The sequence below is a fragment of the Dipodomys merriami genome, unplaced genomic scaffold, assembly GCF_024711535.1.
Source record: "Dipodomys merriami isolate MVZ:Mamm:240054 unplaced genomic scaffold, mDipMer1.0.p SCAF_25, whole genome shotgun sequence".
Taxonomy (NCBI): Eukaryota; Metazoa; Chordata; class Mammalia; order Rodentia; family Heteromyidae; genus Dipodomys; species Dipodomys merriami.
This window is the reverse complement of record NW_027203937.1, coordinates 20163558-20189084: the sequence shown is the minus strand read 5'-3', so window position 1 is coordinate 20189084 and position 25527 is coordinate 20163558. Positions and strand designations below refer to the sequence as shown.

General features: G+C 39.6%; 2 protein-coding genes across 2 annotated transcripts; one reads left to right on the top strand and one right to left on the bottom strand.

The window, feature by feature from the left end:
- Positions 1 to 5794: 5794 nt before the first annotated feature.
- On the bottom strand, positions 5795 to 6784 carry LOC138836244 (olfactory receptor 52P1). The gene has a single exon (XM_070034736.1). The coding sequence runs from the start codon at positions 6782 to 6784 to the stop codon at positions 5795 to 5797; it is 990 nt and encodes a 329-aa protein (XP_069890837.1).
- Positions 6785 to 21691: 14907 nt separating this feature from the next.
- On the top strand, positions 21692 to 22618 carry LOC138836597 (olfactory receptor 52P1-like). Its single transcript, XM_070035371.1, has one exon. It carries the CDS (start codon positions 21692 to 21694, stop codon positions 22616 to 22618), a length of 927 nt encoding a protein of 308 aa, XP_069891472.1.
- Positions 22619 to 25527: the final 2909 nt, after the last annotated feature.

Genomic DNA, 25527 nt, shown 5'->3' with positions numbered 1-25527 from the left:
GGCTAGCGCTCTACCACTTGAGCCACAGCGCCACTTCTGGCTTTTTTCCTTTTTGCTTATGTGGTGCTGAGGAATTGAACCCAGTGCCTCAGGCATGCAAGGCAAGCACTCTACCACTGAGCCAACTTCCCAGCCCCTGGTGGGTTTATTATATGAACTGAAATTTGATGTCCTTTACGCTGAAAGTATCCTTACAGCACAGTCTTGTATCGACTCAGCTTTCATCCTACAGTCAACAGGCTTTACAGAGAGGAGCAAGAGTGAACAAACATTGGCCTAATGTGGCAAAATGGAGAGACTATATGACTTTCTAAGTAGTAGGGGTAAAATAGAAGAGTTTGGACCATTTGGACTTCTGACCACTGCCCAGAGGAACATAGTCTAAGGAGACTGTGATGCACAGAATGTCAAAAACCCCAATCAAGACAACAACACCAGGCTATCCATGATATTTCCACAGGATAATGGGGCTACCAAGGTTTGGTCACAGTAGGTATGGGGTATTATATTTCCTCTGCAGTAGGGAGAGCACTTAGGGAAGAAAGTGAATGGAATTACAAGTGACACCTTTCAACGCTGAAGAACCCAGACTTCACAAATGCAGAATTGGTAAGGATGGTTGTGTAGGGCAGAAGACCAGATAGTGGAGCAGGGCTATGGAAATGATCTCCTCAGACTCCATCCTTGGGTTGAACCACCTTGAACTTAAAATATCTGGACCAGACGCACAACAAAGCCTACTTCCTTAAGATAGAATCAGAATATGTTGAAGTTTTAAAAGATTTTATTAGAGCACACAACAAGACATGTTAATAAAGCATTACTAAAAAGTAATCCATAGTCCTGTGTAGGAAATCCTCAGTGGATGAAATGGAGGAATGTGCCATTCTCAATCACAGCCACCTATTGGAGCAAAGTGGGAAGGAAAACCAGATGTTCCTGTCATCCAGTCCTGGGATTCCACTGAGAATGGATGAAGCTAATGTCAGTTTTGTCTGATTCCCCTGATCAGAGAAGGCATAAACATTCTCCTCCTTACTTATTAATATACAGATGCATAAATATGAAGATTTTTAAAAATTGTATTGTAAAGGTGATATACAGAGGGAATGCAGTTACATAAGTCAGGTAATGAGTACATTTCTTTTTGAACAATGTCACACCCTCTCTCATGAATATATTTTTTAATTTGGCAAACCTTATAAAACTTCCAATCTTTGATTTAATGTTAGTGACTAAATTTTAAATGGCATTTCAGCTTTACAATACCAGCATATTCATTTACATTTTAGAAAAATCAAAATTCAGCACTCTCAACCTTACGCCAGTATTTCCTGCAGTTATAAAAATGCATGCAATCCTGAATTTGAATTTGTTAGAATTTTAAATTCACTTATAAATGCCATGTTTTAAGTAACTTTCTTATGTTTATTTACAAAAACACAAATTTAGCTGAGCACCAGTGGCTCAAGCATGTAATTCTAGCTACATAAGATTTGGAGATCTGAGGATCATAGTCGGAAGTCAACCTAGAAAGAAAATTCTGTGAGGCTCTATCTTCAATTATCCAGGAAAAAAGGCAGAGTGATAGTTTGGCTCAAGTGTTAGAGTTACTGCTATGAGCAAAAGAATTGAACAGACCTGGGAGTTGGCTCAGTAGTAGAGTGCTTGCCTTGCATGCAGAAAAAAGCCACAAGTGGCACTGTGGCTGAAGTGGTAGGACGCTAGACTTGAGCTTAAGAGCTGAGGGACAGGGTCCAGGCCCAGAGTTCAGCCCCCACAACCAACAACAACAAAAAAAGCTGAACAAATGTACCAGACCAGAGTTCAAACCCTAGTACCTGCACAAAAAAGTATATTTTATATATATACATATATATATATACAAACATAGACTTTTAATTTATCTCTCTATATTTTATATTAAATATATCTAGTTTTTGTCTTTAATTCTGCTGTCTTTTTAACTACATGACTCATACAACAGTCAGTTGAAAATTTAATTACCCATAGGAATCTCCTAAAATATGAACAGATAATTTTCTCGATTATTTTAACTAAAGTGACAAAGACATTTCCAATATGAGATATTAATGCATATTAAAAGTACCTAAGTATTTAATTTCCTTTTTCATAAAGACAATGTTAATCATTCAGAATTAGTTTTATTCATATATTCAAAGTATTAGGACCCATGAAGTTCAATATATCAGTTAAATGATACATTGGCTAAACTTAAACCATAGTGACAGTGATAATCATAAATTTAAATTTGCCAACTTGGTTTGGAAAATTCTGAAGTTACAATAGCTTAGTAACTAAAGATACTGATACTTTATATTTTAAATTTTTGTTTTTATTTATTTTTTTCTTTATGGGCCTCATTCAAAATTTTTATCCTTTTTCAATTCCTTTAAGATTGGAAATTTATAAATTTTATAGCCATATGTGGTGATACAACACTCTGGAAGCTGAGAGAAAGGATTTGTAACTTCAAGGACCTGTAATCCTAGCTACTCAGGAGGCTGAGATATATGGATCATGGTTCAAAGCCAGCTAGGGCAGACAAGTCTGGCAGATTCTCATCTCCAGTTAACCAGCAAAATGCTGGATGGACTGGGCATCTGTGACTCATGCTTGTAATTCTAGCTACTCAGGAGGCTGAGATCTAAGAATTACAGTTCAAGGACAGCCCAGATAGGAAAGTCTGGGAAACTCTTATCTACAACTAATCACTCCAAAATACAGAAGTGGAGCTGTGGCTCAAGTGGTAGAATGCCAGCCTTGAGTACAAAAGCTTCAGGCCCTGAGTTCAAGCCCCAAAATCAGAACAAAAATAGGAAGCTGGAAGTACAGGTGTGGCTCTAATGGTAGAATGTCAGTTGTAAGCAAAAAGCAAAGTAAGAGCTAGGAACCCTGAGTTCAAAGCCCAATGTTTAAACACATTCAAAAAAATGTGTGAAGATAGTTGTGTAATGAGATAGTTGTGTTTTCGTTGTTGTTGGGATTTTTTGTGTTTTTCTTGTTTTGTTTTGTTTTGCATGTGTGTGAGTCATAGGGCTTGAACCCAAGGCCTGGGCACTGTTCCTGATCTCCTCAGTTCAAGGCTAACACTCTACCGCTTGAGCCACAACACCACTTCTGGTTTTCTGGTGGTTAACTGAAGATAAGAATCTCACAGCCTTTCCTGCCTAGACTGGCTTTGAACCTCGATCCTCAGATTTCAGCCTCTTAAATAGGATTACAGGCAAGTGCCACCAGTACCTGGAGAGATAATTTACCTCTAATGGTATCATGTATATTTAGGAGACAAAAATTGATGGAACATTTTAGAGCAGAAGTTGTATAGGGAGCTGAATGTGATGAAACTTACTATTATAGACCATGGACAGGTTAAACCATGGACATGTGACATTGAAATCTCTTCAGATCTATGTATCTGTGAACTTCTCTCAGGTATGCTCCACACTCTGAGTACAGGAACCCATGCCCTCCAGTATAGGATTGTTCCAGAATTGTGGTTGTAGGGTTTTGAGCTGGCAAGACTGTCCGTTTGAAAATAATTCAAAGTAAATCTACTGGAGGAAATAAAGTATTTAAAATTGTATGTATAATTGATGTGCTTTAAGGTCTTGCTGCATAGTCCTGGCAGACTGTAATCTCATGACTTTATTATCTCAATCACCTGAGTGCTGAGATTATATTAACTTAGTACCATGCCCACTAGAATTTTGGGTCAGTTTAAAAAAGATATGAAGACTATCAACCTTTGAGAATTAAAATAAACTATTAGAATCAGTGTCATCCCCTGCATTACCGATTCCTATAGTGAAATAATGTTTAACTTTCCTTTTGAAAATTTACCCAATATACTTTATTAAATTACTATATATATATATACATATATATATATATATATATGTATATATATATATAGTTTTCCCCACCTACTTGAAGTATTCCAATCAGAACAGAACATTTATTTTCCCAAGACTTGAAGCTTTCAACAGATGCATTTTGATTTTCTTTTTTTTGTGTGTGTGTGGGGGGGGGGGTGGTCGTGGGGCCTGAACTCTGGGCCTGGGTGCTGACCCTCAGCTCTTCAGCTCAAGGCTAGCGCTCTACCACTTGAGCCACAGTGCCACTTCTGGCTTTTTTTTTTTCTGTTTATGTAGTGCTGAGGACTCAAACCCAGGGCCTCAAGCACGCAAGGCAAGCACTCTACCACTGAGCCACCTTCCCAGCCCTGAATTTTGATTTTCTGTTCTCGGTACTGATATTTCCCAGGAATGGGAAACTTTGTGAATGTTGTAAATATTGGGGTGTTGGTAGGGACTGCATCATCCGTCTAACAATACAGGGTGGCTTACTGAGAGATTGACAGGCAGAAAATATGTAATAGGAATAAAATCAAAGTGAAAGGGATGGATGAAAATGTTGATCACGATATACTGTATTCATAAACTGCTTTGTTACATGGCAATTCCTTTGTAAACTAAAGGTAACTACAAAATTTTAAAAATGATCATTGTTACTAGAATGTTCTAATAGAGCAATTTCTAAAGTTACTTGTCTTAGAGTTCAGAAGGCACAGCAAGTATAATAATCAGTTTCCTGTCCTAATTTCATAGATGCAGTTTAGAGCTTTATACCACTTACAATTAACTAAGATTAATCTGCATTTTTCTTCCAAATCACAAGTGAGTGAGTGAATCGCGAAAGCCTTCATTCTGATTTTGATAAGTGACTGTCCTTTGCCCATTCAAAAAATAAGAAGCAGTGATTTCTGGAAGTCCATCTTAATGATATTAATGTGTAAAAATATTTGCAAGTTATGCACTGAAGGTTAAATCCAGTGTCATTTGGGCTTGCTTAAATTTGCTTTCTAAGGGCTGGAGACAGTAATGTATTTGTGAGGTAGATAGCCAATTCCCAATCTCTCCTGTACCCTCAACCAGAGAAGTCTCAATGTTCTATACCAAAAAATTCTGTTTCAATCCCTCGTTCTTCTGCTAAGGTGTATTGTGGGTGGTAATGGATCTTTTTCCTTTTCCTCATTTGAAGCTCTGATGGAGAATATAGGATTTGTGCAAACGCATCCTAAATCCCTTGTGATTCTTATTTCTTTAACTGGAACTTTATTGTCCTATCTCCAAATCCTTACCCATGGTAAGGTATCAGTGACAGACTAAAATATGACACCAGAAATCCCTGCTGTAAGTAGTGGGAAGGGGCCAGGACATGAGGAGACCTCATAACCATGCAGAGGCTCTTCTGAACTGGAATGGAGAGACTTTCTCCAAGGCAGAAGTAGCTACTCTCAATGTCTAGGTACCACCAAGCTTGCAAGAATCTTCCTGTGTTTACATTTGCCTAGATCAAAAGGAAGAATGCTAAAGCGCCTTGCTCTCCCTGTGATCATCATTCTTAGAAATGATCAGCTACTCAGAAGGCTGAGGTCTGAGGATGGAGTTCAAAACCAGGCCAGGCAGGAAAGTCCATGAGACTCTTATCTCCAATTAACCACCAGAAAACCGGAAGTAGCGGCTGTGGCTCAAGTGGTAGAGCGCTCACCTTGAGCTGAAGAGCTCAGGGGCAGTGCCAAGGCCCAGAGTTCAAGCCCCATCACCAGACGAAAGAAGGAGAGAGAGAGAGGATAAAGAAAAGAAATGATCAGAAGTTTCTACAGAGGATATTATCAAACGTTTTCTAGTCTGAAATACTGAGGCCTTATGAATCTTGGAAAGCTGTGTTTTGCATTTTACGTTTACTATATCTCTTCTCTATTCTGGGGTTATTTAGGTGCCTTGGACCCTGTTCCCTGTCCCCTTTGAAATGCTCTGACAACCCTTTCACGAATCTCCTTGGTCTTAACTCCGTAGACTACAGGGTTAAGGGCAGGTGGGAAGAGCAGATACACATTAGCCAAGAGAATATGAATGTGGTGTGGCACGTGGTGGCCAAAGCGATGTGTGAAGAAAGAAAAGAGAGCTGGCGTGTAAGAGATGAGGATGACGCAGACGTGGGCGCCACAGGTCCCCAAGGCCTTGGATCGAGCTTCGTGGGATGAGAGGCGAAGGACGGCTTGGGCAATGAGGGCGTAGGAGAGACCAATGCAGAACAAGTCCACCCCGATGACCAGCAGCGCCGCTGTCAGCCCATATACACGGTTCGGCCTGGTGTCTCCACAGGCCAGCTTCACCACGGCCATGTGCTCGCAGTACGTGTGTGGGATCACATGGCTTTGGCAGAAGCTCAAACGCCCAATGAGGAAGGGGCATGGGAGCATGAGCAGGGAGCCCCGCACCATAGCTACCACCCCAATGCGGGCAATGATGGTGTCAGTGAGTACAGAAGCGTAGCGGAGTGGATGGCAGATAGCCACGTAGCGGTCAAAGGCCATGGCCAACAGCACAGTGGATTCCATCATGCAGAAGGCATGAATGAAGAACATCTGGGCCAGGCACGCAGAAGCAGAGATGTGCCCCGCTCCACACCAGAGGATTGCCAGTAGCTTGGGAACAGTGGAGAAGGAGGCGGCTAAATCGATGGTTGAAAGCATACACAGGAAAAGGTAGACAGGTTTGTGCAAGGTTGGTTCAGTGGCAACGACCACAAGGATGGTGACATTGCCCACAATTGTGGCTGTGCCCAGGCAGCACACAGGGAGCGAGAGCCACAGATGGAATTGTTCCAGACCCGGGATGCCCAGGAGAAAGAAGATAGAAGGATCCAGGTGAGTGTAATTAGGAGATTCCATGATTTGGCCAATCGTGCTGGACATCTTCTGTGGTCAGAAGCTCCCATACAATATCATATGACCTGGAAAGACAGCACACAACAAAAATATGATGGCTCCTAGCTTTCCCATCCGGGCAAAACTCCGTCATCCATAAAATGGTACTTAGATCAGTATCTATACTTTAGATTGATGGCTTAATATTTGTAAAATGTTTTGCATGATTCTTAACATATACTATTTCTTGAATAAAGTAAATAATTATGAGAAAGGTCTCAAGTAAGCATTTAGACAAACCCTAATTATCTCCTGGATGAAGGTTCTCATCTTAAAAAAAAGAGAGTGGGGGGGGGAGAGAACATACTGCATGATTTTAGGAATATACCAAATTCCCAACATGATTTTATGAAGTATAGGAAGAGATTAGATGAAACAATTAGCCTAAAACACAAGCCAAGAGCACAGCTCGCTGAGTAATGTTGGACATTCAATCTTCATGTCCTCCGAGTTAGACTAGATGGAGATTTGGAGTTGATTCTTAGTGATTTTTTTTTTGTTTTAATATTACCCTAGTAGCTTCCAGCTTTGATATTTTTTATATTGATATTTTTATATAGGCCTGCTGTACCATCTGAAATTGCATAAAGCTCTTTGCCAACCCTTTACATATCTATTTTTTCCTTTCCCCTATGTGTTGAAGTTAACTTCTTTGAACTTCATTCTATGTCTAAAACAGACAATTTCAACCTGTACCTACCCTCTCCTCTACCAATTCTTTACTATATTCTGTCTACAGTGTTTGGTGATTTTTAAAAAAGTACAGCCCAGGTCTCATTCTTTCACAGGGACAAGCAGGAATTCTGTAAGCTTACCTTGACTTGTACCTCATGAGTAATCACTTGTTGTTTGTGGAAAAGTCTAATTCATTCCCTCATTATGCTTCATTTCCTACACTGCTAACCCCAAAAGGGACTCATCCATAGTTAGGGAGAGTTAAGTAGAAAAAAATTTGTGTGACAGGGCTCAATGGAAAAGGAAGTAGGGAGAAACAGTAGTGGTTGTTAGGATGTAAGATGAGAAATCATTTTCCCTGTGAGTTTGAAAAAATAAGAATGAGAAATTCACTACTCAGAAATTCACATGCACTTATTGAAGCACAGCTGTTGAATGTGCATGCTGTATATAACCAGCCCTATTCTAGAAATCAGATCATGTACAGGTCTGTAAAAAAAAAAAAAGCAAAAAGCCAGGACTTGTAAGGAGCTGGAGAATATTCCATGGGAAACTAAGAGTTTGCCACAATTCTCTCACTCTGCATGGACATGCAAACAAGGAGAGGCAAACTCTCCTACTCCTTCAGGGACTAGCCACACAGTGTATGTAATCACTGGAAAAATAAATTCAGAAAAGATACTGCATTTTTGGACCACACAAGTGTTCCTTTATTGTCATGTAAAGGGTTCCTAAGAGACTACACAATATCAGAAAGCCCAAACATGTCAGTTAACAAGATCAATTACCAGCATTTTAGTGTGGTTCTCACAGAGATGGGAACAAACAGAAGGAGTGGAGGCTGGTGACAATATTCCTCTAATTGCAGCTCAGAGCCAATAAACCACATGGCCTTCCCTGAAGAGAAGGATAGTTCAACGGGGAGTTGAAAGGCCTTGAACACACTGCTATGTGAGATTATGCCTGGGAGGATAGTGCCAGCAAATAGCTAGGTTTCCAATCGATTCAAGCAAGGTATTTATCTTCCCTAAGGAGAAACATACCAGAGGATAAAACATATGGACTTGACCAAATACATGACCATTATTTGTTGCTACCCACAATCTAGGACTGCACAACAGGATACTGGAGCCGAAGAAATGAGGAAAGACAGAGAAAGAGTTAAGCAAGTGTGGAGCTAGAGGATTCAGTGCTCACGGGTTTCTGAAATCCAAATTCCAGTTAGCAAGTTTATCTATTAGGTTTAGTACAGGGAGGGTTACCATGGGTACATGCAGAGAACAAGGCTGTTTACTATTATTACAATCATAGAGACAAAATGGAGTTTGTGTGGATAGCTGACTCCCTTATTGTTTTGGGAGAGAAGATTGCAACCCAGGCAAATTCAATCATGTTTTCCACTTTATCTGTCTTTCAAGGTCCAGTTCTCAGCCCTTCTAGCACTATCTGTTGAGGTGGCCTTCCAACCTCTTAACCCTTCCAGATCTCACAGCTCAGCTTCAGAGTTCCCTACAATTAGTAACTTAACATGTTGTAAACCTCCTCTTAATATTCAGGCTAGTTTGCACACCCCATTTCATGCTTGCCTGCTTATATCCTTTGAAGAGAAAGGACATTTTTGAGGCACAGGGGTTTGGAGTTCTTAAAGCATCAGTGAGCTATGGTTAAAAATCAGTTTGACTTTGGAATACACCAAACTGGACATAAAACTTTGTATTTCCCTCCGATTAACAGTGCTGGGTCAAATAAATCAATTTTCAGTGGAATCCTAGAGTTTCCTCTGTAACCTGGAATAACAACTCTTTGCAAAAAAAAAAAAAAAGGTAGCTATGGAATTGTGTGGCCTATAGTAGGTGCTGAATAGGTGTCATTTACCATGTAGTAGTTTTCTTTATAATGGGAAAATAATTTCATAGCCAAAACAAGTGTTTCTCTGCAGTTTTTTCACCAAGAAGAGTTTAGTCTTATATCTCTATAAATAATTAGTTGCTTTATACTCAATGTAGTTTGTCTCTTTGTAAGACCAACTTGTTGATAAACAAATAAACTTTGTAATTTTTTTCTGTATGTACTATAGTGTCTCATTAGGAGATAAGAAAATAATCAGTTTCAATGATTGCTCTCAGCCAAACTAGATACAGTCAGCTATGATCCAGGAATGTTCCTTGAACTAACGTGAGTCTCTACAGAGCACAGAATAGACATGGAGTCAGACTGAAGAGGCAGGGGAGCCTCAATCACCACATTCCTCCCAACCACTTAGTGTATGCCATCCGTGTCTACAGCTTTCGATTTCCTCACAGAATCACTCACCTGAATAATGGAAGGTTAATTTGATAATTCTCTGCAAGCCCTTCCTGTTCTTGAGATTTTTGGTTCTATGTTCTATAACTATTTTTCCCCTGTATAAATTGGCATGGATTTCCATATACCACCTGACTAGATTGGGTCCTAATTTGATTAATATAACATCATCAATTTTAAGTCCCATAGTCTTTTCTTTCTAAGGAACCTCAACCTTTACACACACACACACACACACACACACACACACACACACACACACACACACCCTTTGTGGGACCACACACTCCTTCTCTTACTCCTTTCCACTCGCATTGTTATTCCACCGAACTCCCAGATACCTATTCTCACATGTTCCTTGTACCAAATACTTTGTCATACTGATAAACTTGTCTTACCATTCTCATGTGCACTCCCCTTTGAAGCTGTCCCTCTGACCCTATCACTAAACAATTATTATGACCTTAAAGACATTTCAGTAAGACAGAAGTTCTAACATCACAAGTAAGAAAAGAATACAAATGAAAGACTCCCTATGCTTTGAAACCATGCCACAAAGTCGATTTGAAGAACTCAATTAAACTGGGCTACCTCTGTCTAATGTGAGAATGCTTGGGGAAGGGGAGCTCAAAGTTGACCATTGTTCAGGTTCTGATGATTCCTTTGCCCCATTTCTTATTGATCTTGGCTGTGTCTGCCTCGTTAGGCAATGCTGTAGCATTTTCTGAGGAATTATTTACTAGCAATTGCAGGAATATCATAGTAAATGCCTACTGTTGTGCCTCCCACTGCCTTGGCTATCTGGCTAAGTATATCACTTGTTTATTTCTTCACTGGCAATTCTCCAAGATGCCCTACTTTCCAAGGAGTCATCCTAATGCTAAACAATAATGCCCAGCAACTCCAGAAGTTGCTGCTGCTGTTGCTGCAAACTCCAAATCAAACTTCATAGAAACAGTTTTCAGAAGAATTTGCTTTCCTGATCTATAAGTCTCACTAGCCCTGCTTTGAAATAAATTTCCCACAACCACAATTGCACATACAAACTTCTCTTGAAAGCTAACGAATGCTTTTCCAGAGTTTTCTGAGCCCAGACTCACATGACTTTGAAAGAGAAGAAATGAGAAGTCACCACATTGTGGAAGCATCCTTTGAAGATTACAAGAATTATTACCAGTCTCTGCCCATCCTCAACTATCTGAATACAGGACACAAAGGTAGTTATCCTGATGAAATCTACCACAGCCCCCTGAGAATTGGGTGAATTGCAGTGGATTTAAAACTAGCACCATCTAGGGAGATGGTTTCTATGTGTCTAAGAAAATTGAGCATCCACGCTTTTCTCTTCTAGTTGGCCAGGTCCAAATGTGAAAATGGAGCTAAATACTTTTGCTAAAGAGGCAGGAAATTGTCGCTGTAGTTCTATTCCCTGGGAACTTGTTCTCTTCCTTTTCATTTTTTCCCTTGTTCCTTATATTGCCCTACTGACACTTCTTACCTAAACACAGTTAACATTGGGGGCCACGGATCTGTCACTGTGCTGTGATCGCATGATCTGGGGCCCACCTCTTTTCTATTGCAGCTCCATTCCTCAAGAATCCTAAAATGTGCTTTCCCTTCCTTTCTTCTCTGTGATTGCTCCTGGCTATTCTGCTGTGTTCTCTCCTTCCTGGGACTTGACTATTATGAAGAAGTTACTGTACATGCTTTCATACTGGCCATGGTTGCACGGTTACATTATGACTGGCTTTGTAAGATGCATTGCCATGATTTTATGATGCCTGTAAAAGATACCTGTGGTAATATAACTCACAGAAAATTGTACTCCTATATGAAATGTAGGTAGAACACTTACCTAGGAAGAGAGAAAGGCAAACACAGCTTGAATATTAGACATTATCAAACTTGCATCTCCTGGTGTCTTTTGCTGGGAACCTACTCATTATGCTCATCTCCATAAGCTGTGCTGACAAAGAGATCATTACATTAAGCCTACAGCCTGTTTCCTATGGGACTCAATCACTCTTGGTACCAGGACTTTCATACACAGAGTTCAGTTGGCATAGCCTTAATATAATTAATCCACTATACGTCGCAGGCCTTCTGCAAGTCATTAAACTATTCGTCCCAGAGAACAGTTCCTATATCACTTAGGACTTGACATTATGCAAAGTGGCTGTCAGAAATTGATACTGCAGCTGAAATTTGCTTTACCCCCACCCCTTTACCTGTTGAAATGTTCCTCTGATTATCTTCTTCTCCAACTACATCTTCTCTAAGGCAATCTATACTTGCATTAAACATTATAGGCACCTACTAGATATGAGTTTTGGCCAACTACATATGCTTAACCTTAGCTCCAAGAGAATCTCTAAACCAGTAGTATACATGTTTTATTACACTATAAAATTCCTTGTAGCATTTGCAAATATATAGACCATTCATCTACAGTTAAGAATCAGACCTCAGGGCTGGGAAGGTGGCTCAGTGGTAGAGTGCTTGCCTTGCATGCCTGAGGCCCTGGGTTCGATTCCTCAGCACCACATTAAGCAAAAAGAAAAAAGCCGGAAGTGGCGCTGTGGCTCAAGTGGTAGAGCGCTAGCCTTGAGCTGAAGAGCTGAGGGACAGCGCCCAGGCCCAGAGTTCAGGCCCCACGACCGGACCCAAAAAAAAAAAAAAAAAAAAAGAATCAGACCTCAAAATTTTCCCTTCTTTCAATAAGCTCCCAATGGAATCTGATGCAGCTAGTAAATACATCATACTTTAAGGACCACTCCTTGAAGAAAATGGATACTTCAAAGTATTTTACTTTATTAAAATCTTATTAGTATATGTTAATTGTACATAATTAATATGAAATCCATTTTTACATTGCTGTCAGGATTTTTTAGATATAGAGTCTACATATCAGAGACTATGTGATAATTGTCGTTCAGATTCTGGCTTATTTCACTTAAAATAATGATCTCCAGTTTCATCCATTGTCCTGGAAACAATAAATTTTCATTCTTTATAGCTGAATAATACTCCATTGTATATATGTATCTTTTCTTTTTTTTGGGGGGGGGGTCCGGTCGTGGGGCCTGAACTCTGGGCCTGGGCGCTGTCCCTCAGCTCTTCAGCTCAAGGCTAGCGCTCTACCACTTGAGCCACAGCGCCATTTCCGGCTTTTTTGTTTTTGCTTATGTGGTGCTGAGGGATCGAACCCAGGGCCTCAGACATGCAAGTCAAGCACTCTACCACTGAGCCACCTTCCCAGCCCTGTATATATGTATCATGTTTCTTTATCCATTCATCAATTGACCAAGTGCCTTAGCTAACTCCATAGCTTTTATGAATAGTTCTGCCTTAAGCATGGATGTACATACATCTCATTATATGCTGGCTTAAATTCCTTTATATATACCTAGAAGTAAGTGGTATAGCAGTCAAATGGTATTTCTTTTTTTCACTGTTTTTTTTATTGTAAAAATACTGTACAGAGGGGTTACAGTTACATGAGCAAGGTAATGAGTACATTTCATATCCAGTATTGTTGCCTCCTCCTTTGTTTTTCTCCCACTATCTCATCCTTCCCTTATTTATTTATTTGTTTGTTTGTTTGTTTTGCCAGTCCTGGAGCTTGAACTCATTGCTTGAGCAGTGTCCCTGAGCTTCTTTTACTCAAGGTTCAAGATCTATCACTTGAACTACAGCTCCACTTCTGGCTTTTTCTAAGTACTTTATTGGAGATATGAGTCTCCAGGACTTTTCTGCCTAGGCTGGCTTCAAACTGCGATCTTTAGATTCAGCCTCTTCAGGATTACAGGGATGATCCACCAGTGCCTGGCTGGGTATTTTTATTTTTAGTCTTATTTTTCTTCTTACATAAGAAGAAAGAATATTAGCTAGATATTCTTCTCCAAATTCTTATCTACTTCATATTCCTGGTTGATTGTTCTACAGAACAATGTAGCTACCACTACCGTGTTCAATAAATTGTCTTAAAAATCTAAAGCAGATACAATTTGTAGCCGCTTTCCTTTTTTAGATCCCTATCCTAAAAATTCTTCTCTGTCCAGAGTGTAAAGTACATTCCAGAACCCTTTAATACTCTTTAAATTAAAATAAAACAGGCAAAAGTAATCTTTTGAAAGTCTCTTATTCATGTTTCTTAAACAGGCCCACCTCTCCTAAGTTCTGGAGAGAGATATGGGTAATAATAGTTCTGTGCCATGTCATCTTGGCTCGGCTAAACTGTACTCCTTAGAACCTTCCTTCTGCTTCCATTTGACTATTAGAAATACTCTTTTGAGAGTTAGTATAGAAAAGGGAAGTAGCAGCTGTACACACACACACACACACACACACACACACACACACACACACATTCATTATTGAAACCCTTAACAGAGGTGTTGCTTCAAAGGGATTGCACAAATGCACTAAAACACCATAGTCTGATGAGTTAGAGAATGAGTGGCCTGACTTAATCAGAGGGCAAAGCTTGAAAGAGAGCTTAGAACTTCCTTGACAGAGGAGAAGCTTGAAACTAGCTTTATCGCATGCCTAGGATTGCAAAATGTAATTCCTGCTATCTGTTCAGTGGGCTTTCTTCCTTCCTTCCTTCCTTCCTTCCTTCCTTCCTTCCTTTCTTTCTTTCTTTCTTTCTTTCTTTCTTTCTTTCTGTCTGTCTGTCTGTCTGTCTTTCCTTTTCTTTCTTTCTTCTTTCATTTTTCCTTCCTTCCTTCCCTCTCCTCTCCTCTCCTTTCCTCTCCTCTCTCCTCTTCTTTCTCTGTCTCTAGCTCTCTCTCTTTCTTCCTGCCCTGTCTCATTATTTGTGTACTCTGTAAGGAATCTGAAGTGTTTGAGAGAAGGAAAAGGACACATAAAATCATTCTCAGAAAGAGGAAATAGTACTGAGGGTGGAACATGCCTGTAATTCCAGAAATTATGAAGAGGAGACAGGATAAATATTTGAGATCAAACTGGGCTACATAAGACTCTGTCTCCAAAATCCAAAAGGAAAAAAAAGGCTAGAAATGTGGCTCAAGTAGCCTATTCAGGACTGCCTAGCCAGTCCAGGATCCGAATCTAAACTCCAGTATTATCATGGAGGGGGGAGACCATAAGATAGGTACAGAATATAAGGCAGTAAAAATATTATACAATGTTATAAAACCCTAATGAAAATTTGCATCATAGGTCTATAAAAATATTAGCCTATGAAAGTCATATAGACATATAATAATATGATGAGAAGCCAGTAGTCACAGGTACTTGTGACTCAAGACAGTTAGAAATGTGAAGCAAGGGCTGGGAAGGTGGCTCAGTGGTAGAGTGCTTGCCTTGCATGCATGAGGCCCTGGGTTCGATTCCTCAACACCACATAAGCAAAAAGAAAAAAGCCAGAAGTGGCGCTGTGGCTCAAGTGGTAGAGCACTAGCCTTGAGCTGAAGAGCTGAGGGACAGCGCCCAGGCCCAGAGTTCAGGGCCCACGACTGGACCCAAAAAAAAAAAAAAAAGAAATGTGAGGCAAATGGTGAAGATCTGGAGCACACCGAAATGCTCCTGAGGCAATAATACTGCGGTATCTACTCTGAGTTCTGCTCTGTATCCTGAGCACCAGCTAGAAGGTCATAGCCATGTTATAAGGGGGAGACTACTAATAAAGGGAATGAGGAGCATGAAAGGACGGTTTAACAACATGAATAGCAGAAAAAAGAAACATGTTTTGAGGGGAGGAAAATGAAGGGAGAAATGAATAGCAACGGAGGAAGGAAGGATGCAATGCAGTTACTATATTCAAAGTATATTATGTAAAAATTCAACTATGTAACTTGAGGGTAGGAATCAAATGAGGAAAGAAAGGGCGACATTGCTCAAGATGCATAGTACTCATACTTTGAGTTGTGGAATTGGATTGTTTGTGTAAAACTACTTAATAAAATTTCTAAATAAAGAAGCATAACTTTATATGGAAAGTGTAAGAGATTTTGCAGAGAATTTGGCAGCATGCTAAAAGTGTTCAATATGATTATTGACAGACACAATATAAACATAAATAGATGGGCAAAATTGTGAAAAATTGTTGTCAGTGTTTTTCTTGAATAGAATGTCTGTGATTAAAGAGAACAGCACTATAAACCTGGACAAAAGACTCGATCCTATGAAGACATCCAATCTCCCCTAAGAAGCTATGAAGTAGATGCAACTCCAATGAAAACTCCAAGAGGAATTCTATGGATGGATAATGGAATTTATATGAAAATAAAAGGATCTAAGATTAGTCAAGTTTATGAGAGCAAGGTGAAAAGACTTGCTTTGTTAGGCCCTGTAGATTATTAAAAGCCCTTGAAGTAGCCAGGCGCTGGTGGCTCACGCCTGTAATCCTAGCTACTCAGGAGGCTGAGATCTGAGGATCGCTGGTTCAAAGCCAGCCCGGGCAGGAAAGACCGTGAGACTCCTATCTCCAATAAACCACCAGAAAACTGGAAGTGGCGCTGTAGCTCAAGTGGTAGAGCGCTCGCCTTGAGCTGAAGAGCTGAGGGACAGCACCCAGGCCCAGAGTTCAAGCCCCACGGCCGACCAAAAAAAAAAAAAAAAAAAAGCCATAGAAGTTAGTGTCAAATTACTACTGGAATATCACTTGGGTGAAAAGAGTAAAAGCAAAGTAGACTCACACATTCAAGTTACCTATCTGGCATTGTTAATTAGAAATAAAAGAATGTACTAATCAATGAACACAAAAGGGCAAAATTTTTCTCAATATCATTGAGATTTCCCCAGAATACCACACCGATTTCCCTACGATCTCAAAATGATGTCTAAAATTATTTAAAGTTTATCTTCAGGAAGAGAGGAAAGTTTAATTGTAAAATCCAGATGATGAAAAGAATCTGTGGATTTCCCAGGGTAAAGATGTCACCACAAAGCTGCTCCTATTTGGGCAAAAGTGAAAAGAAACTACATATCCAGGTAAAGACTTACTATGACAGGGAAACTAGGAACAGGTAAAATTACCCCCTTTCCTCTGGGGTCAGAGTGCCCTTTAAATGAAAGTCCAGTGGGATCTCTTAATGAACTTGTACTCTCCTTATTTTCTTGGTCTCTAAAGAGCCATGGCTGTGCCTAGAATTCTTAAAGGATGAAATAATAGAGCTCAAATTCTCTTTATATATCCTAAGAGCCTCTACCCATTGTAACAAGAAAGCATTTGTGTCATATTGCAGGAAAGAAATTCAAGATAAGAGCTAGGGTGGGCAGAAAGCTCATCCTGTGGGTTTTTCCCTTCCAGTGAATGAGCACCGGAGAGGGGAGGGAGGGTAGCTCCGAAGATTTTGATAGGCAGATCCAAGCTGTGACTTTCGAATGTCAAGACTCTGGTTACCAAAAGCAAAGCAGTTGGTAGGAAGAATGTAGTAGACCATTTCCAGGTAAGTTCTTACTTATGTAATTAAAACAACTTGCATCAATCTTCTTGTTGGGGCTATGGTAAATTTGACTTCTTCAAGATTTTCTATGCCTTGTGTGAGGAAGAGTCATCTTAAGCTCCATAGACTCTTTCATATCTGTTATAAAATTTATTGAACTTTGAGGCTGGGAATGTGGCTTAGTGGTAGAGTGCTGGCCTCGTATGCCCTGAGTTTGATTCCTCAGCACCAAATAAACAGAAAAGACCAGAGTGGCACTGTGGCTCTAGTAGTAGAGCGCTAGCCTTGAGCAACAGAAGTTCAGGGACAGCGCCCAGTTCAAGCCCCAGAACTGGCAATAGATAGATAGATAGATAGATAGATAGATAGATAGATAGATAGATAGATAGATAGATAGATAGATAGATAGATAGATAGATAGATAGATAGATCGATGTGGCTATCTATAAAATGTGCATACTGAAGAAAGAAAAACAAAGAAGAATGGGGGCTAGGAGACAAAAAACAGAGAAGAAACTAAGCATGAAGACCTACTTCATATACTCGTATAACTAGTTTTAGCCTTAACTCTTGAGCTGAGTCATTCTTAATATGTCTGCACAGGGAAGTTCCTGCTCTAAAGAATAGAAGCTGCTGGAGCTGGGAAGGTGGCTTAGTGGTAGAGTGCTTGCCTTGCATGCATGAGACCCTGGGTTAGATTCCTCAGCACCACATAAGCAGAAAAAGCCAGAAGTGGCACTGTGGCTCAAGTGGTAGAGCACTAGCCTTGAGCTGAAGAGCTGAGGGACAGCGCCCAGGCCCAGAGTTCAGGTCCCACGACCAGCAAAAAAAAAATAAAATATAAAGAATAGAAGCTGCTGTGCACCAATCTGTACTTCCAGGTTCAATTGCTGGAACCTAGGTTTCAGAATTGTGAAAGTCCTCAGAATATCTATCTAATGTTCAGTCTGCTGTGAATCACTTTTCTTTTCCATGAAGTATAAAGATGTTTAGAAACAAAGGTTTTTTTTTAAGATATTAGGCCATTTCATATCACATAAAATTGAAGTTCAAGATGCAATGAAGCACAGATTCATGTTTAAATAAGGAGCCACTGACATGAAGGTTTTCAGGGATAGAAGAGCCAGAGTAAGCACTGTGGGGCAGGAAAAGCTTATCAGACTGAAAAACAAGCCAGGTGCTGGTGGCCAACCCCTGTAATCCTAACTACTCAGGAGTCTGAAATCTGAGGATCATGGTTCAAAACCAGCCAAGTTAACCAGCAAAATGCTAGGACTGGATGTCTGGTTCAAGCAGTAGAGTGCCAGACTTGAGTGGAAAAGTCAAACAAGAGTGCAAGTTCCTGGGTTCAAGCCCCAGGACTAACACAGACACAGTGAAATGGCTAAGAACAGGACACACAGGGTGAGAGGTGGTAGAAGATAGAATAAGCTGAACCCAGATGCTGCCTTACACTTTGTGAGGATTGAGAATACTCATGGGGACCCTATGCCAGGGTGCTTTAAACATCATGATGCATACAGAATCCTATTTTCTTCTTTATAGCATAGGAAGCCATTGAGGGTTAAGCTAGCATGTTATTTCTATGTCCAAAGATTTTCAAGATGGCATAGCTGCTCTGGGAGCAGCAAGTAATTTTAGAGGCAAGAGAAGCAGAAAGAGCAATGAGGAGTGATGCCAGCAGCTGTTTGAAAGCTAGCTGTAACCGTGAAAGAAGTGAGACTCGCAGATTCAGTGTCTGGGAGGTGGGAGAGAGGAGCCTCACTGCAGTAGCAATTGTAACTCATTTCAGATGCAGATGGGTAAACCTTAAATGAGAATTCATAGGAAGACAGTGTGGGTGCCAATGGCCCTGGTCAGCACTAGGGGGCGTTGGAGAAATGAGTAAATTTCCTTTTCATTTCTACAATGAGTAAATTTCATTTTCATTTCTACAAAGTAGAAAGATCATCTTCTTGGGTATGTTATTAGCTTACAATATTTATACAGGAGGGATTTCATTGTTCCATTTCCACATGTGTTTACACTGTATTCCAGCCAGTTTCCCTCTACCACCATCTTCTTGCTTGGAGGTGGCAGACTGAGGAGAACAATAGTGTGGTGTTTCACATAGATGTAGGGATGGACATGTGTTATAATTGGGAATTCACCTGAGAGCTGTGGTTATGTTTCTTGGAAGTTACATTCAGCTGTTCAGCTGGAGGAGAAGAGTAGGTGGAAGTTGTTCAATAGAATTACACCATTACTCTATTAGTCCAGCACAGGGAGTGAAGACCAAAGATATAGAATATAAACACAAGAATGTAAATACAATGATGGAACTGCTTTTATAGCCTGGTGAGAAGGTAAGATGGTAAAGGAACAAAAAGAACCTGAAACACATTTTTCAGATATTATTAGGTTCTAAAAGAGTAACTTAATGTTACATTTTATGGTGATAATTGTATCTTATAATAGTTTTAGTGAATTCAGTGATTCACAACATCATAAAATCATTAAAATCATGTGTGTCCTCTGTGGTGGGCTTCTAACTCAATACTTCTATTCAGATCTAAATCATATTCTTTAATGCCACCTCCTATAGATAGGCTTTCCAAGGTACACTTTTACCATAAGGAAGAAGCTCCATGCAACACAATTGATTTAATATCTATTTTCCTTTTTTTTTTCGTTATTGTAAAATTGATATAAAGAGGGGTTGAAGTTACTTAAGTCAGGTAATGAATACATTTCTATTTGAATGGTGTCACCTCTTCCCTCATTTTCTCCCAGTTTTTCTTCCCAATCCCTTTCCCTGACAAGTTGTATAGTTCATTTTCAACATAGTGTCCAGTGAGTATTGTTCCCACCATTTCTGTGCACCCCCTACCTTCCCCTAAGCAGATAAACTTACATACAAGACAAAAGGTACAGAAATTAAAAACAGCAACAAAGGAGAAAAAATCCAAAACAAAAACAGAAAGCAAAATAACAAAATACCCCTTGTTTCCATTTCTTGGAGCTCATTTTGATAACCATTAAATTGTACATAATCATATGCACAAAGCTATTGAACCTTTGTGGTCCTCTCCTAAGAACATCCTCTATTAGACTCATTGTGTGGATGTCTATAGTCCTGTATAATTTATCATGTCCAAGTGTTTAATATCTACTTTCATCTTAAATACTTCTTGTAGTCCCTATCTGATGCTTCCTGCTTATGTCAGAACTAACATATCTGTATCTCTTTAGTTTGTATGAATGTAAGTCTTCTAAGAGTTCCTCGAATCACTTTTATAAATCAAATGGTTGTGCTAATATGGTGCTAAGAATATTGGTGACAATGTTACTTCCTTATACAGGCAAGGGTTTTCCTTTGTATTGCTGATCCTTTTCTCCCATACTGAACACAGTAGTATGAAAATTGAATTCTTGCTAGAAGTAACAATGGCAATATAGAATTTCTTTATCCCTCTGTACGTTATTTTCACATTAAAAAAAATTTTAAAGATGATGGTAAGTGAAATGAACCCCAAGATGGGGACACAACTGGTTTTTTTTTTTCTTGCTTGCTATTGTTTTTAATGTATCTTAAATGTACTATGTGATTTCTGGTTTCTCTTTTATGTTCTTCCTCCACAGTATAACCCCTGTTGTCACTGTATTTGATGTCGGTGCCCTGCATTTTGAATATACATTTTTCTAATTTGGGAAGGGGAAGGGAAATAGCAAAGTGTTCTTGATTTAATTACTGCTTAGAGTGCCTGTAGATTTCTGGAAGACAGAAATTCTAATTAATTCATCTTAGGAAATGAAGAAAACAAATGTCCTTAGATATTCCAGCAGACCAGCTTGGAGCAAATACTTTAGAATTAAGAATAAACACAATTGACACATGAAGACCAGTTAAGAAGAGAAAGGGATTCACAAATTGGTTCAGGAAATCTTTTTTTTTTTAATTGTCTAACAGCACATATGTACTAACTTAGGAGATGATCAATTGATAGTGTCCTTATTTGGACATTGTAAGTACCATAGGTTGATATCACCTCAAAAAGAAAAAAAAAAGACAGCTGCAGGAAGAAGAAAAGGTTATCACCAATACAAATCAGATCCTGGAAAGAAAGAGAGCACATAAAAGTGCAAATATTGTTCCTTCAACCACTCAACACTCTTGGAATAAGGGGTATACATTGAAATCTTCCCAAAGAGGTACAACCATTCTTTTTTCAGGTGTCCCTGAATTGCTCAAATGTGAGGGTTGAAAATAAAGGTTCACTACAACATTCTGACACAGAAAAGAAAACAAAGCCCCAGAAAAGACAGATTGTAAAACTGATCATGGTGGTTAGAGGTTGACCTAAAATCAGAAGTAGACTTCATCATTCAAACAGGTAATTATGTAATCACTCCCTAGACCCCAACTCAGCATGTCATTAATCTCAGACTAATACAAGGAACTCACCAAACATGTCTCTTTGGCAGGTGTATAAATCACCTTGTACCACCACCAGCAGTTTCTGCCATGCTGCTCCTCAACCATTCCAGCTTCATTCTGGTGGGCATTCCTGGCTTAGAGTCACAGCATTTGTGGCTATCAGTTCCTTTTTCTTCAATGTTTTTGGCTATCCTCCTTGGTAATGGAGCTATCCTCTTCCTGGTGGCCACACAGCCCACCCTTCACACACCTATGTACTTACTCCTGGCCCTGCTGATGACGGCTGACATTATATCCACTCTTGCTTTTGTGCCCAAGACCCTGTGCATCTTCTGGCTCAAGGATCGAGACATAGCTGCTAATGTCTGTTTCACGCAGATGTTTTTCATCCATGGGGCATCTGTCTTCCGATCAGCTCTACTTGTTGCGATGGCTTTTGACCGTTTCGTGGCCGTGTGTGAGCCATTACGCTACAATACAATTCTGAGTCATTCTCTAGTTGGGCGTCTGGGATTAATGGCTCTGGCCAAGGGTGTGATCCTGATCCTGCCTATGCCTCTTCTACTTCAAAGGCTGACTTTCTGCCAAAGGGTCATTCCTCACACATACTGTGACCACATGGCTGTGGTGAAAATGGCTTGCAGCCACACTAGACCCAATCGTATCTACGGGCTCTTTGTGGTCTTGCTTGTGGTTGGACTCGATCTACTTCTCATTGGCTTCTCCTATGCCCTCATCCTGCAGGCTGTGGTACGCCTCAACTCTCGAGATGCCACCTTCAAAGCCCTCAACACCTGCTCTGCTCATCTCTTTGTCATCCTTGTTACGTATGTGCCTGCCCTCTTTTCTTCCATCGCCCACCGCATCGGTCGCCACATTCCACCTCATGCCCATATTCTCCTTGCCAATCTCTACCTTCTCTTGCCTTCAATGCTCAACCCCATCATCTATGGTATAAAGATGAAGGAAATGAGGAAGAGGGTGGCCAAATGCCTATGCAGAAGAACTTCATAGGCTGACAACTGACAACGCTTTTCTTCATCCAAGACTTTATTGTTTCTCCACGTGAACTGTGCAAAGAATAGACCACAAAGAAATTATTTGCTTCACCTGCCCTTCCTCTCTTCCTTCTTTCTCTTTCTTTCCTCCTTCCTTCCTTCCTTCCCTCCCTCTTTCCCACCATCCCTCTCCCTCTCCCTCTCTCTCCTTGCTTTTCCCCTCCCCCTCTACTCCCCCTTTTCTTCCCCTCCCTCTTTCATTCACAAAGGGCTAATGTGTTTGTACTTTTATTGAGCTATGATCTTCAAAAGCAAGATCTTAAGGGATCTCTTTCTATGTGTATTTAACAAGGACAAGGACAGTACAAGTTCTCTGATGATGTTCACATCTGCATTCACATATATCAACTAGACACAAAGTTTCTTTCTATATAGAAACAGATTTTCTTTTGTTGTCTTGATGGAGAGTTTGTATTGACACCTTTTTTGCTTTTTTGGTATTTACTATTGCTTAGTGTGTGTGTGTGTGTGTGTGTGTGTGTGTGTGTGTGTGTGTGTGTGTGTGTGTGTCTGTTTCTAACTAGTACCTTCTTACTAAAGGAACCTGGCACACTTTGTCTTTGCATTGCACCTTAACATGTAAACCCTCTTTAGACAATTGATTTTTATCATGACTTTTTAATTTAATAGGATTCTGATATTTTTCCCAAAGTGGGCAATGATGATACTTAGGGTGAAAATGGAGGAAAATTGATGATGCGTATAGATGAGATCCAGAGACTATTAAAAAGGAAAATGTGATAAGAAAGAATAATGGAGGGGTAGATTTCATTAAAGTACTATTGTATGCATGTATATAACTATACCAATGAGATACCATTGTATTAATTATATACTAACAATGTTTTTAAAAACACAGTGATGCCTGTAGCTTTTTGTTTGCCTGTAGCTCTTTATGTTTCTTGAAAATTAATGGAATAGGGGCTGGAAAGGTGGCTCAGTGGTAGAGTGCTTGCCTTGCATGCCTGAGGCCCTGGGTTCAATTCCTCAGCACCACATAAGCAAAAAGAAAAAATGCCGGAAGTGGCGCTGTGGCTCAAGTGGTAGAGCGCTAGCCTTGAGCTGAAGAGCTGAGGGACAGCGCCCAGGCCCAGAGTTCAGGCCCCACGACCGGACCCAAAAAAAAAAAAAGAAAATTAATGGAATCTTATCAGAATAAATGACTTGAGAGTTTTCCTTGAGGACAACAAATCCTACATATTATGAGGTTTTGTATCATGAGAGAAAAATAGCTAATACTGCTTGACACACTGTCCTATTCACAAAATATGATGAAATAGCTTAGTATTTGCCAATAAAGGAAGAAGAATCTGTTTCTAATTCTCTCTCACACATACACACTCTCTCACATACCTGTATTCCTTAAAGGCACAGATCAGTACACTTTTCTGAACATGTTTTGACTTGTCAGTTAATGTAGTCGAGATCACAATTAATCAGCTCTTCTACTGTAGTGCAATGAGAGTCACATATAACGAGTAAACAAATTCCCCTCTCTTCCAAAAATTAAAAAAAAACTTTATTTATACCAATAGACAGCAAATCAAATTTAGTGCAGGAGCTGTAATTTTCTAGGCTCTGTTCTAAAACCACAGCATCATTTATAAAAAATGAATAAGTGGAATCAATCTGAATGTCTATTAACATGGGGTTGGTTAAATAATACTACAATACAGGTTTTTAAAAGTGAGATAAATTGATATATGTTATCATGGCTTGAGGTCAAATAGTATTCATTTAAACAATAAATTGTAAAATAGTATTTGTAAACTTGATTTCATTTTTTAATTTTTTTTAATTTTATTTAATTTTATTTTATTGTAAAGACGCTGTACAGAGGGGTTACAGTTACATGAGTAAGGTAATGAGTACATTTCTTGTTGAACATTGTTACTCCCTCCTTTGTTTTTCTCCTACTATTCCTTCCCTCCCCCACTGATTTGTTTTTGCAGTAATAACACTTGCAGAATTTTTGTTTGCATAAAAAATATGCCTGAACAGACATATTTTACTATGCTGAATGGTTTACCCTCCAAAATTCATGGCCATTCAAGACTTCAGAATGTGTCCTTATTTAGAAATAAAATAAATATTTGTAGTGTAATCAAGTTAAAATGAGCTGATGCTGGATGAGAGGGAAACCAAACCTAAATGACTGGCATCCTTGTAGGAAGAGGAGTATTTGATTCAAAAGGAGGATGGTATGAAGACATACCCACGAAGCATCAAAAGAGATGACAGAAGCAGAGGTTATTGATACACTTTCAAGGGAAAGCATGCCAATGATTGCAAGCAACCATCAGAAGCTAGGAGAGAGGCAAGGAAAGAGTCTCCCCAGTGCCATCAAAGGGAACTGGGCCCTGCTAACAACTTGATTTGCAGTTAGTCTCCAGAACCATAAGAGGAAAAACAACAACAACAACTATTATTTTAAGCTGCCAAGCTGTTGGTTATATGTTATATCAGCTCTAAAAATCTCATAAATAGGTTAAAATACCTCCCAGACATCATCCGGTGGAAAGTGGGGAAGGGTTGTTTACATTCTACAAAATACATTTTAATGTTTACCATTTCTGTTGTGTATATTGATAACTACTCAAAATTGCTATGGTAAAAAGTAGTGCATTGTCCCTTTGTTCTAATAACTCTATTTCTACCTGTTTTGAGTGATTCTTACTTTCTCCAAACGAATGAACTGTCAATACAGCAGCATGCTTACATAGTCTTTTTTGTGTTTGTTTTTGGCTTTTGTTTTTGTTTTTTAGACAAGGTCTCCCTAGGTAGCTTAGGCTTGAATTCATGATCCTCCTACCTGAGCCTATGGAATGCTAAGAATACAGGTAGAATACAAGTACATGACAACAT